The sequence below is a fragment of the Gossypium hirsutum genome, chromosome A11 (genome assembly GCF_007990345.1).
Source record: "Gossypium hirsutum isolate 1008001.06 chromosome A11, Gossypium_hirsutum_v2.1, whole genome shotgun sequence".
Taxonomy (NCBI): domain Eukaryota; kingdom Viridiplantae; phylum Streptophyta; class Magnoliopsida; order Malvales; family Malvaceae; genus Gossypium; species Gossypium hirsutum.
In genome coordinates, this window is record NC_053434.1 from 77,785,568 (window position 1) to 77,800,473 (window position 14,906).

The window sequence follows — 14,906 nt, forward strand, 5'->3', positions numbered from 1 at the left end:
ATCTTCTTTTTAGCATTTTTGAGTGAGCACATATGTGCATTGGTTGCTAGATGGAGAAGAATCGGCTAGCAAGTTGTGTGCTAAGGCCGAATATAATTTTTGTATATTAATGAGTAATGCATGTGTTAAATTGATGGAAAGGGAGAGGATGCTTTACTAGTGTATATATGTGTGTATTAGCCAAGTTTTGAACTTGAAACAAAATGGTGTTTAGTCAATACAAGTAACCATACTTGTAGAATGTATTAAGTGTTGCAATCGGCCCCAACATAGACATGTATGTTCGGCCACATGAATAAGTACATAAGCTATGTGTATGTTCGGCCATAGGTAGCCTATTGATGGCTTTAGCTTGACTTAGAAAATTCGGCTAAGGGGAAATATTAGCTAGTATGTTGAATTCGATTCGTGATTTCGTACACATGTGACTCTAATGTCTAATGTATATATGGGCTAAGTACCTTGAGCTTCTCTTTTGATGTTCGAATGAATTGTATTAAATTGCTTGATGTGATTAAAAATGCGTATGACCATTGTGTATTTGAGCTAAAAGGGTGGCCATATGACCTATCAAACTCCTTGTCATATTCGGCCATAAGCTAGCAAAATGAGACTTTAATGAGTTAAATTTGTTTGAATTAGCTCAAGAGCTTAGAGGACCCCAGTTGGATAAGGGAAAGGAAAAAGTGGTCGAGTAGCCATCGGAATCGTTCGACAACATCCGAGGTAAGTTCTTGAGTAAAAGAGCTTAAATTATGATTTGATTAGATCATGTTTTAAGCAAATCAAAATCATGCTCCTTGTGTGTGGCTATTGAGCCGAAATTGCAAGAATGATAAGTGTCTTGTGTTTGAGTTTTGCTAACGAAAACGAAATACGAATGTGCCATGATTTATTGTTAAATGTGCATGGTTATTTGAATGATGTCCGGGATAAGTCCCGAAGGCTTTGTGCTAAGTGACCATATCCGGATTAAGATCCGAAGGCATTTGTGCGAGTTACTAAATCCGGGTTAAGTCCCGAAGGCATTTGTACGAGTTACTAAATCCGGGTTAAGTCCCGAAGGCATTTGTGCGAGTTACTATAACCGGGCTATGTCCCGAAGGCATTTGAACGAGTAGCTATATCCGGTTAAATTCCGAAGGTACGTGATTTGGGAGTGAATGATCTTGCTGTAAAAAATTTCAGTTAATACGCTTGAAACATCCCAACATTGAGGTATGTTTCGTATGTGCTTTGAATTAGTTGAGCCCTTACAAATAAGTATTCGCTCAGTTGATAAATGAGCTACCGGCCTTTGGCTAAGTTGATCTTTGTGTATGAATAAAAGGGTTGGTAATGTGAAGTAAGTATGATATTGAAAAATTGTGCATATGAAATTATCCGTTTAGCTACATGAATGCTATACTCTTGTTGTGCTGGAATCCCTTGCTCAAAACTTACTAAGCATAAATTGCTTACTCCGTCTCCTTGATTCTCTGTTTTATAGATTTTGGTTCTCCAGCTATCGGACTCGGGATTTTGAAGTCGAAGTCGCCCACACTATCAAAGCCCCCCCTTTTTGGTACAATTTTTGTTGAACTTCGAAATGGCATGTATAGGACTACCCTTTTTGTTGGGGGTCATGGACCCTTTGGACTTGTATAATTTTGGATAGCCATGCGAAAATGGCTTATATATGTTTTAGTATAATGTTATAATCATTTGGTATGGATATGGTTATTGAGAGGTGTGGATATGCTTAACAAGGATTGGCCATGGGAATGGTTAATCACTATCATAATTTGTGTTATTTATGCTAAAAGGGTTAGTTGAATCATGGAAACTATGAAATAGGTAAAGTCTACCTTAAAGGCAGATGCTGACAGCATCAGTGATGTATATTTGGAAAATCACTAAAAATAGTAGGAAGGGAATTAAATAGTGAATAAATTATGTAAACGAACCTTGATGAATCTATTTTCATAGGAAAGTAACGAAACGATCATATGGACAGTATGTTAAGAGATATTCAGGTTCTCGTAAGACAGGGCCAGAACGGTTTCTGGATTCCCTGTTTCGAATTTGGAAATTCATTATAAATTAACCAGAGATAATTAGGAGTCATGCCATATATGTATAGATTCCTCTTTGAGTCTAGTTTCTATAGAAACAAACAACATCAGTATTGAAGCCCTGTACAGGGAGATATCCAAGTCGTAATGCGCAAAGGTCAGTGTAGTCGATCCCTGTAACATGGGAGACTTTGACTAATAAACTGTACTAATTTCCCCAACCAAAAATTCTAGAAAAGAATATGTAGATGGCCATATGAGTCTAGTTTCAGGGAAAATTTACGGAACTGGATTCCGAGTTTCTGAACTCAAGATATGATTTTTAAAGCGACTAGTACGCAGATTGGCAGTGTCTGGGAAATTTGTTTATAAGTGGTTAAAGTCTGTTAACACCTCGTGTTCGACTCCGGTGACGGTCTCAGGTTCGGGGTGTTACATACTGGGGAATGACATCAACTTCTAGTGGTTGGCGATGCACATCTGATTGGGGACATTGCGAAACATCTACAAGAAGGGATGATGTATTCTTTTCGACGTCCACCGAAGAGAGGACCTTGTACGTTTCAGATGATGGTGGGTTGGATGATGAGTTCGATGTGGATCCACCTCGAGAGCCCGACCTTGACAGTGCAAAAGTTGCATTATTTTCTGAACCAGAGCTTGTTCTAATTGAACCTAAAGACGTTGAAGGGGCTTCAGATGAAGAAGAAGAAGAAGATCCACGATTCAGGGTGTACTGACCTTCAGCCCACATGCATAATGTCAATCTATCGGTAGATGATACGTTGGAGTTTCCAGATCTACCACATAGAAGGCGTGGTCGTACAAGGTCGTCATTGGATTCGGGTGAATTAGAAGTTGGTAAGGATTTTCTAGTAAGGATAGTTTTCTTGGAATATTGAAACAATATAGCATCATGAACGAGGTTAACTATAATATAGTTAAATCCAAATTTGAGAAATTCGAGGCCAAGTGTACAGTGCAAGACGGTACATGTTCATGGAAAATCATTGCTTCGGTTAGGAAAAAGACAGGTTTGTGGGAGATAAAAAAGTACAAAGGTCCACATACCTGCGTTGCCGATACAGTATCACTGGGTGTTTAGGGTTTTTAAATAATACTATTATTACTTAATGTTGCATTATTTAACGTACTTCATTGACAGGTGTTTCACAAGATCATCCCAAAATGGATTCAGATATGATAGCTAGCTTAATACTACCAATGGTGAAGGTGGATCCCAGGACTTCTGTGTCAGTCTTAATTGCCAATATTTATAGCCAATTGAGGTACACGCCCTCTTACCGCCAAGCTTGGATAGCTAAGCAAAAGGCGTTGGAAAGATGCATAGTGGGTAGGACACTTCATATAATGAGGTGTGGCAATGGTGTCAAGTGCTGGAGAGGTACGTCCCAGGTTACATAACAGACCTTGAAACAGGCCCTGCATACTACAACTACCTATTGCTTCATGAATGCCAAGTGTTCAAATGTCTGTTCTGGAGTTTTAAGCAATGCTGGGACGTATTTGTGTACTGCAAGTCTTTGGTATAAATTGACAGTACCTTTATGTATGGTAGATATACCCATCGGCTATTGCTAGCTATGGTATAGGATGGGTATTGAGAAGATGACCCACCTTGATAGAATAAAGAATGCGGAGGTGTTTGAATCCCATAAAGCAATGGGGATTGGTAATGAGATGGGCTCCCCGACAATGCCTCGTATGATCCCTCTTGCTACAATGGCCTATATATCGTCAGTTGAGTCGGAGTCATCGGGAAAGGAGATGCACCAGGCCATGCATTCCAACCTGGCATAGGACTGGGAAAAGGAAACATATAAGGGTTAGGATACATATAAGGACTAGGATACGCACTTGGCATAATCTAAAGGGGCTATGGTGTGGGTGTCGTCACTTGAAGCGTTGGGCCCAATGATTGTGTAGGCGTTGTTGATTGGCCCGTGTCATCCCTTCTCATTGGATTTAAAGGGCCCCATCCTTCCCTTTCGACACGGATTTAACGACGCCTCTACTCTTCCGACAAAAAATATGGATTGCCATGGATCCTAAACCACGACATGTAATCTGGTGCGCATGCTAACTCTGGAACAATGATCGGTTCGCGAGTAGGTATATGATAATACCAATTTTCCCAAATTTCGATATATTCTGAGAAGAATACTTGGCAATTCGTATTTGATTACCGTAAGTCGAGTTTGTGCTCATCATCGAGCACCTCAGTTGTCACAGGAATTAGTTGTGAATCCAAAATACCGCAACACTCTATACATCTGGTGCATCTCGACAATAGCATAGCTGACCAATGGGACCTTAACATGCCAAATTTTGAAAGAATTCATCCAGAATTACTGTCCGAATTGTCAGATCCTCATATGGTGTCCATTGAAACTATATGAACGTGAGAAAAATATTAGTTATATACATAATACTAAATACTAAATATGAAATGACTATATTATGTAAATATATTTTATTTAATACTTACATGCGCTTCTGACCGTTGGTCTAATAGAAGTCGTATATCTTCAAGAGCAATAGGTATTCTAACATAACTTGTCTAATGGTTCCACCTAATTAAATAAATTTTTAGCATAAATTTATATTTTAAATCTATGTAATAATTGTAAAATGTAAGATAAATTTTACCTCATTATGAGTGGGAATGTATATGAGTGGTTCACTTGATGATGTAAAAATGGAAAGCGAACCCGAGCCCATGATTCTAGTGGTGATAGGCAACCTCTGATTTTGGTTTTATTTGGTGGCGTCGCCCTACTCATCTCCCGGTACAATGTTGCCAACACAGCAAACCCCCAACTAAGTTCGCTAGCTACTCTAAAATCAACGAGTTTCAGCAGCCACCTCAAAGGTACGAGGTTTCATGACAAGTCCGGCATCAGATAACCTTTAATCATCTCAAGGATGTATGCCCGAGTATATCGTATTCTTTCTACTTTAGTCAAATCATTCCCAGGCTCCAGGAATGTGTCTCGTAACTAGCCCATCTCGATCCGACCCCGTAAATATTATCTGGAATCACACCCAAAAGATCGTAGCATATGACTCCCCAATTAGCATATTGAACGGACCCGGTGAGTACAGACCCATCCACCGGCAATCTCAATTGTAACTGCACGTCCTCCAAAGTGGTGGTACACTCTCAGCATGGAAGATGGAATGTGTGCGTCTCGGGCCTCCACCTCTCTATTAACTCGGGTCCAACTTGCACCCCCGGCCTATATTGGCCACGCGTCAAAAACCGGCTTCCCTCAAGTAATTTTCTATCAACGGTGATGGAAGACTAGACATATTACGAATATAACATTGTAACACCTGATCTACAGACTGTTATAAAAAATTATAAAATAAAAATTAATTAAAATTACATAAATGAAAAAAATATTAAATAATATTCAAAAATTAAAATTAACACTTACGATTTTCATTTGTTCGACAGAGATATTTTTATGAACGAGACGAATCAATTCTGCTGCCATTGCTAACACGATCAAATATTTTTGAAATTATAAAAAAATAATACTATTTAAAAAATAAAGAAAATAATTTAATTAAAAAGAGCTTTGAGAGATTTAGGTAGAAATTTGAGAGAATTTTTTGAGAAATTTAGAAGAAATGTTGTGTGAAAAAAATAGGAGGGGGTTTTTATAGTTTTTTTTTTTGACCGTTGGACCCCCCAACGGTCAAATTTTTAAATGACTATTGGGAAAAAAACACGAGCTAAATCACATCCCTAAGAGAGCGATTTTTCCACGGCAGCAAAAGCGCATCCATGTTAGTGCGTTTTGTGCTGACATGGCAAAATCGCTCCCTTAGAGACGTGATTTGCTGAAATTTCCCCCAAATATGCTCCTATGTGATCGTGTTTTTATAGTTTTTGACCCTTTCTGATAAATAATAACAAAATTGACCTACTTCCGTAAATAAAATAAAAAATGGGCCTTTATTGAAAAAATGGTCTTCATGATTAGATAAACATACGTAGTGAATAGTCAGCCCTTTAACTTTTTTAATTCACGTCCATCTTATCCCTCTCTCCCAGCATTATACTCCAACTTGATGGAAACTGCCATCATCCAACCTCTCTACACCCCATTCCCTATTTACAAAATCCTCTCCCTCCAGCCAATCCGCCCGCCTCCTCCATGGAAGATCAATTAGCCTCCTCATCCCCACCGCCACCATCACCAGCGCTCAAAACCTATACTCTAACGGCGTCCTCCGTCTCTTATACTAAATCAACCACCTCAACCACTTCTCTCACGGGCTATTTCCTTTTCAAGCCTTGCACCTCTACGCCCCCAACTTACATCCTCCGGGATGTATCCTTCACTGCAAATCCCTCACAAATCCTAGCTATTGTTGGCCCGAGCGGAGCCGGAAAGTCCACTCTCCTTGACATCCTAGCAGCTCGAACGTCAGCAACAAATGGCATTCTTTTACTCAATTCCACTCCTATCAACCCTTCTTCATTTCGTAAGCTCTCTGCTTATGTTCCTCAACATGACGCATGCTTGCCATTGCTGACTGTGGCTGAAACTTTTGCTTTTGCTGCCCGGCTTCTCGTCCCTAAAACATCTGATGTCGACACCACGGTGACATCTCTTCTGTCAGAGCTAAGTCTAACGCACTTGTCTAACACCAAGCTATCTCATGGGCTGTCGGGTGGTGAGCGAAGGCGTGTTTCAATAGGTCTAAGTCTCCTCCATGACCCTGCTGTATTACTCCTTGATGAACCCACTTCAGGCCTTGATAGTACTTCCGCTTTCAATGTAATGCAGATCCTCAAATCAATAGCTGTTTCACGTCACCGCACTGTTGTTTTATCCATACATCAACCAAGCTTCAAGATTCTTTCCACTATTGATAGAATCCTCTTGCTATCAAAAGGGACTGTGGTGCACCATGGTACTCTATTTTCTCTTGAGGCATTCTTAAGCTCCAACGGGTTTACCGTCCCTCCTCAGCTCAACGCCCTCGAGTATGCAATGGAAATATTAAACCAGCTGCATGCTAACAAACCGATTACACCGCCATCACTCCCTCCATCACAACAAGAATCTGTTATAAGTCCCGACAATAAAGAAGCAAGTGATGTCAGGTATAGAAGCTCAAGACTTGATGAAATCTGCTCTCTATATAACAGGTTTTGGAAGATTATATACAGAACACGGCAGCTTCTTTTAACCAATGCATTAGAAGCTCTTATTGTGGGTCTTGTTTTAGGTACAATTTACATTAATATTGGTTATGACAAGGAAGGTATAGAGAAAAGATTTGGTCTCTTTGCCTTCACCCTAACCTTCCTTCTCTCCTCTACAACTGAAACCCTTCCAATCTTCCTCAATGAAAGGCCAATTCTGCTGAGGGAAACGTCAAGCGGGGTTTATAGACTCTCGTCTTACCTCATAGCCAATACCCTTGTCTTCTTGCCTTATTTGCTTGCCATTGCGATCATATATTCCATCTCTGTCTATTTCTTAGTGGGTCTATGTGCTTCATGGCAAGCTTTTGCTTACTTCGTTTTGGTCATTTGGATCATCGTTCTAATGGCAAATTCATTTGTTCTCTTCTTGAGTTCTCTTGCGCCAAATTATATAGCCGGAACTTCACTTGTAACAATACTTCTGGGTTCCTTTTTCCTCTTCTCTGGCTATTTCATCTCCAAGGATAGCATGCCCAAGTACTGGCTCTTCATGCACTTTTTCTCAATGTATAAATACGCTCTTGATGCGCTTCTTATCAATGAGTATTCTTGCCTGGTGTCAAGGTGTTTTCTTTGGTACAATGAAACCAGCACTTGCATGGTAACAGGAGCTGATGTATTACAAAAGAAAGGCCTCCATGAGAGACAAAGATGGACAAACATCTACATCTTAGTTGGGTTCTTTGTGTTCTATCGTCTCCTTTGTTTGCTAGTTTTGATTAGAAGGGTTTCAAGATCAAAGAAATGAAGAAATTAAGTTTCAATTGTCACATTTTGATTTTCTTTTCTTCTTCTTTTTTTCCTTATATTGTTTGCTTTGCTATGTCCCGATCTTTCTTTCCCTTTCATTCTCAAATCATAGTAAAAATTCAATAAAATTTTTAAATTTTGAATTAAATAGTTCGAATTATTTGAGTTAATCAAGTTATTTGAATCAACTCGAATAAAAAATTAAGTTTTTTAATTTAACTCGAATATGAATTATAAAATTCGAGTTATCCGAAAATCCGAATAAGAAAAAGGTAAAATTACATCATTTTGATAAATGTTTACTTTTATTAAAGTTAAAAGTCAAAACTATTAAGTTAAAAGTTAAAATTATGTTATTTTGATAATTGTTTACTCATTAAGTTAAAAAAATAAAACTATTATATTGTTTATGTAGTTAAATAATTGTATACTTCGTTTATTAGTTAAATAATTGATTCATATAAATGCAACATTGAGTATAAATAATAGGATTTGTTAACTCGACTCAATTTAACTTGAAACGTTTTGACTCGATTCGATCCGATTCGAAAAAATTCAAATTAAGTTTGATTGTTAAAATAAAATTCGTCAACTCGACTAACACGAAAATTTTTAACTCGATTCGACTTTACTCAGTGAAATAGTCACACCTAACTGTAATAGCTTGGCTGCTTAGAATAATTCATTTGATTTGTCAAAATAGTAAAAACTTCAAACTTAAATATGTTTTCCTCCTTTTTATTTTAAGGTTTGTTGTTTAGATCTCGAAAGATGCCAGGAAAGTTTCACATGGATCAATAGGCCTGGCAAACTCGCAAGCTTCTTACAAGACATGGCTCGACAGTCGAAGCATGGCTCATGACATCCCTTGATGAAATTTGTCCGGATTACTTTCCATTGCCTGTATTAGGTTTTTTTTTTCCTAATGAATTTAATTTTAAAGTGAAAGTAAATTTCAACACGAAAAAGTTGTTCACTTGTGCTTAAAATGATATTAAAAAGCACCAAAAATTATGATAGTAAAAATACGTAGCCTCGAAAATTTATTGTAAAATACAATAATTCTAATAATTTTTAACATTCTAACAAGCTTACACTCTTTTCAATTTTAAAATATTTACTTACAAAAATAAATAGACAAATTTAAATTTGATTTCTTTTATACTGGAACTAATTTGCTTATAGAAGCAACTTATGAAACATAGGTTAACAATCCAAGTGCCAAAATTGACTCATCTTACATATTGTTGATTGAGAACAAATCAAAAGAACAAAGAAAACAGAATAGAAAATTTATTTGCAAAAGCTGCCATGTGATTGTCCCATACACACAGAAAAAATCATCTTATAATAATTCAATCCACAAGATCATTTTTAAGCAAAGGATGAGTTGGCATTGATAGTAAAGAATGAGTCACGGGTCTCTATCTATTTATATTGCTGAACCTGATGGTGAAGGTTGAAGCTGGAAGTGCTGATGAATCCAAGTTGTCCTAGAGTGGATATAAATAGGGTGTTGTCGGGTGGTGAAATGCCAGGAATTTTGTCTGCTTTCCTTCGCTTGGAATCAGTGCATCCTTCACGGGTTCTCCTTTTATTTATCTCACACGTGAACTCCTAATTGTTGCTTTTCCTAACACCTACTTGTAGCTTCACCAATATTTTTTTCCAAATCGGGTTGTTGATCTTAACCTTAATTAACGGTGGTCGCAGATGTTTTTAAAAGAAATAAACTATTAGTTATCGAATATGTTTTTTTTTTATAATTGAAAATTAAATCTCTTATTTCATGGTTAAATAATAAAATGAATAATCATCATATCATACCTTATAATTATGTTTTTAAATTTATTCATTATTACGTTAAAATGAAATTTCAAATTTTACAGACATAAAAAAGAAGCAGAATTTTAATATTAGAATTGAGATTTTTATCTCTAAAACAACATATATATTTCAATGAATTTTCTAAAATAATATTTTTTAATATTTTCAAGAGATCATTGTCAAATAAATACTCCAAAGATAAAACTAGAAAGAATAATGTTTGCCTCTAATTTAGAACTTCACTGGTTGGCTCTATCTCCCACGACACTAATTGATTGGATCGCTATGGTTAACTCTCATTTATTGTATGATTAGAAACACTAATGTGTATCAAACACTAGAATCAAGTTGAGCCCAATCAGTTAAGCAAAATTAACATGTAAATTGACATCCGTGTTAATCTTATCACATCAACTCATCGTCCAAATACAATTAACCTTGAAGAAATTTAGCTAATGCTTTGAAAACAAGGCAATATAATAATCATTAATATTCAGAAATCAAGCTATAGGAAGAGTTGAGAAATGCTCATCAAGTCCCATACTTGAGATATCTCCACTTGCCTACTTGGATTGCCAAAAGTATCCAATTCAGCTCACAAACTCTTGAGATTTACTAAAATTTAATCTCGGTTACAATAAAACTTCACCTAATTACAAGAATTCACTAAGAACAACTAAATAATTAAGGAAAAAACTAGAGTTAACCGTCAATAACCAGCTATATTGAGAACTAAAATTCCATATGTTTGGATTGAATAAAAATAAGGAAAATAGAAGATTAGGAAAGTGAGGGAAAGTAATACCCTTTCCTTTATTTGGATAACTTTTTTTTAAGTAAAAGGAGTGAATATCATTTACGTTTTCCTTGAGAAGAATATAATTGAAAAAAAATATTATAAATAATTACTTCTTTAACTTTCTATAGTTTAATAAAAAATAGATAATGAAAAGTCATTCTATGTTTTTTTTCCTTTATTAATTTAATTATCCAAACAAAATAACCATATAACTTCTCCTCTCCTTAACTTTCCATTATTTTCCTTTCCTTTACTTACTTTTTTTTTCTTTTACAAATATTTACTTTTCCTTTTCTTTTTTTTTTTCCATTCTTTTCTTTTTATCCATTGTTTTCCTTTCTTTTCTTTTTTTTGTCATTACAATTTATTACCCGAATGAACATACTGTTATATGATCTTAAAATCTTGTAAATTTGCTTTTGACCCTAGACCGTTGGAAGCTAGTTAAACTTTGAAAATAGAAATTGTTTCTAAGCGTCAAATCATTTCTTTTTTAATGTTAAAATCGATTCTCAAGCCCAATTTTTGTTCAAAGCCCAATTTCCAAGTTTGCTTCATTTTCTTTGACCCAAAATTAATCATTTGCAAGACACAAGGCTAAAATAATTTTCACGATCGTTTTTAATTCGGCCTAAAGGTCCATATTTCTTTTTTTTTTTTATCTTTATAGCTAGGGTGTTGTACCTAGCTAACTGTTGCGGCCGGTGGAAGAAAGAACCAAGATAGCAATTTTATTCATTTTGGCAACCGATAGCCCAAGTACTCAGCATAAGGGAATATTGGTAAAAGGAAACAAACAATTTTTGACATTTTACAAACAACAAAAATGGATTAAACAACCAAACGAACAGATTACAGATTGAGCAATACAAGATTAGCAAAAAATGAGATTAGCACTAACTAGTTTATAAATTACAAAAGACAAAAACCCTAGGTCCGCAGACAGAAAAAAAAGCAATAATAAAATAAAAAGGAAAGAATCCCAGAAAAATAGAGAGAAAGTGGTAAGCGAAGGAAGAGGCCCTTTCGAAGGTATTCACTCGAAGAAGAGAAATAAGGAAGAAAAAGAGTTTGACGATGTCGGCTTTTTCTTTTTAAAAGAAAGAAGAGTGCGGGGTTTAAATAGTGGCTTGTTTTATTTCTTTTTTATATTGAGTCCACCGTGAAGGAGCTCCAGCGCCGGAGACAGGACGGTTCTCCGGTAACGGAGCTACGCCAGAGACCGAACAAAAAGACCGAAAAAGAAATGAAAACAGAAACGAAATAAAAGAAACAAAAAAATTTCAAATAAAGTTTTTAGTATACCGGCCACCGTGCTCCACTACTGGAGGCCGGAGAACCCTTGGGTTCTCTGACGGGGGAGCTTGCCGAGAAGAAGACCAGACAATAGAGAAAAAGAGAGAGAAAGTCATTTGGTATTTGTTAAAAAAAGAAGGGGAAATATTAAAATTATTAGGTTCTCAACCCTTTTTACAACCATGAAAAAAGGGGAATTGCTGCATAAGTCCTCCGTGCCGCCATCATTTGCTAAGGGGGACCGCCGCAAGGGAATATCCCAAGTTCAGTCCCTCTGATTTGTGTTTACTCTGATTTCGAAAACCCAAGGCAAATAATTGCCTGTTCGGTGCTCTACTTCTTACATTCATTGTTTTTAAACCCTAACCCTTTATTTTCTTATTTCATTTATTTATTTTTTTATTGATTTAAAATTTTTGCATTAATTTTCATCTTCATCATTTTACTTCTGTTAATTATTATTACTGTCTATTTAAGTGTTGTTATTGGTATTACTACTATTATTATTGTTATTATTTGTCATATGTTGATTTTCTTTTATATATATATATATGATTCCGTTTATGATTGTGATTTTGTGATTTTGGGTCACTAGTAATTTTAGATTTTAGATTTTAAATGCTTTTATTTAGGTTCCATTTTGTTTAAGATTTCAATCCATTGGACGAGTTAATTTAAACTTTAGAATAATTTTAGGTTTTCTTTAGGATTATTATATTAAGTTATGTATAAGATCTTAATTTAGGATTTGAAGTTAGGTTATTAACTTAGATTGTAGATTATTTTATATATTTAGTTAAATTATAGGGTTTCATTTGGAAGTACAAAAAGATAATTTCTATTAGTAAAAGAACTCAAACATGTCCTTAGTTTAATCGGAAATGAACAAATTGATTGAAAAACTAATATGTCGTTTATCAAGGCCATTGAATATGCTTTGTTTTGGACATTGGAGCAGATGACTCCTAGAAGATAGACTGACAATACATTAGACTAGACTCAAGTAGAATAGATATTGACTAAGTTTATAGATTTATTCACTTGTGGCTTTCATAGTGCGACATACATTAATCCTGAGTGGATGATGGACTATGTATGCGTGATTCGTATACTTTAATGTAAGTAAAACTTAGAGTTCAAATAGATAAGGAACCAAAAATTGATGCGTTGGGTATACAACTTCTACTGTATGTAGCATAATTCATAGTAGTAGAATTCTGATCTGCCATGAATTATAGTTAAATAGTTAAATCAAAGCATTATAGCATATATTTAGGTTTTCATGCTTAAAGTAGTAATTTATGATTTTTAGTAGTTTTTATTAGGGGTGAGCATTCGATCGAATCGAATCGAATCGAAAATTTTCGAGTTAATCGAGTTTTTGAATCTTATTTTATCATCCTAACTTTATTTGAAATTTTCTCGAATCAAGTCGAGTGAGATGGGATTCGAATCGAATCGAATCGAATCGAATATATTTGTTCGAGTTAAGTTTTAAAAAAAAATGACTCTAGCGTTATTTATTTTTATGTAATTTTTCAAAAAATAATTTTCTTTAAAGTTTTTAAACATGATCATACAACGAAAAATTAAAGTAAATAAGTGAATAAATACAAGCAACACAATATCAACCTAAATAAACAACATTAGTCTAAAAAAACAAAAAAAAATACAACAAGATTATAATAAAAAAACATAAGTAAAAGTCAAAGTAAATAGCATGAGTTTAAGTAAATAACAACATTATAATAAAAAAAAACATAAGCAAAAGTCCAAAATACAATAGAAACCTACACCACTCCAAAAAAAAAAAGAACACAACAAAAGTTTAATGAAAATGGGGGTTTGAATAGAGAGTTTAATTTTAAGGTTTCATAAAAAAACAAAGTCTGGAGAGAATAAGAAAAATAATTGGAATTGGCTGGCATGGAGGTTTGAATTGATTTGGGGGAGGAATAGGCCAATTGGGTTTTGGGAAAACAATTTCTAAGCAAACGGGCTTTGTGACAGCCCAAAACTGACCCTAGTCGGGAAGTGGTTTTGGGACTGCTAAACCGAGTCACCGAAATGTTTGAATGTGATATTATTGTCTAAAATATGTGATTATGAATGTGTGGAAAATTTCAAGCTTCGATTTAGTCAATTGCATGTGAATTTAGTCCATAGGACTTATGTGAGAAAGTTTTAAAAATGTGATAGGGTAATTTATAAGGACCAATTTAAGCAAGGAGTGAAAATATTGGCTTTGCATGTCAAATACCCCTTTTTTTATACATAGTGGCCGGCCATGATGGAGCATATATTAGACTATGTGGTAAATTTCCATGAAGTGGACATTATTTTAAGTAAAAGAAAAGAAATGATAAAAGAAATATTAAGGATACTAAAAGAAAAAAAAAAGAAGGAGGGAGGTTATCACCTTGTTCATCTTGGCCGGTTGTAGAGAGGAAGAGAGGAGGATAGCATTCGGTCATTTGAAACCTAAGGAAGGTTAGTCTTTTGTTTGGTTTTTGATAATTTTCACATTTTTGATATCATTGCTTTGTGTTCTTTAAACCCCATGGTTCAATTTTGTGAATTGATGATGATTTTGTGTTTTGCCATTGATGAGTGCTTGAGCTTTTTGATAGTTGTTGATGAAAAATGAAAGATATGTTAAAGATTAATATGTTTTGTGTTGAAGTTTTTGGTGATTTTGAGTAGTTAGGGCTAAATTACAAAAATAAATTTTTGAAGGACTCAAAGGTGAAATAAATGAAATGTATGGACTTGTATGGGTACTAGGAAGATTCGGCCCTTAAGGAGTGTGACCAAATTTTGTGTATTTTGTGTTTTGTGGAATAAAGACTAAATTGTGAAAGTGCGAAATATTAGGGGTAAAAATGTAATTTACCCATTTATGCGTTATTAGACTAAATTGAATGAAAATATG

The 14,906-nt window shown here is 35.1% G+C and overlaps 1 protein-coding gene across 1 annotated transcript; it reads left to right on the forward strand.

Annotated features, from left to right (window-relative positions):
• Positions 1–6,091: 6,091 nt before the first annotated feature.
• On the forward strand, positions 6,092–8,072 carry LOC107890247 (ABC transporter G family member 8). Its single transcript, XM_016814728.2, has one exon. The coding sequence runs from the start codon at positions 6,242–6,244 to the stop codon at positions 8,048–8,050; it is 1,809 nt and encodes a 602-aa protein (XP_016670217.1). The 5' UTR covers positions 6,092–6,241; the 3' UTR covers positions 8,051–8,072.
• The last annotated feature ends 6,834 nt before the right edge of the window (positions 8,073–14,906 follow it).

What these genes read in the sequence shown, in the direction of transcription:
- LOC107890247 (XM_016814728.2), top strand. Translation starts at nt 6,242, where the DNA reads ATGGAAGATCAATTAGCCTCCTCATCCCCACCGCCACCATCACCAGCG.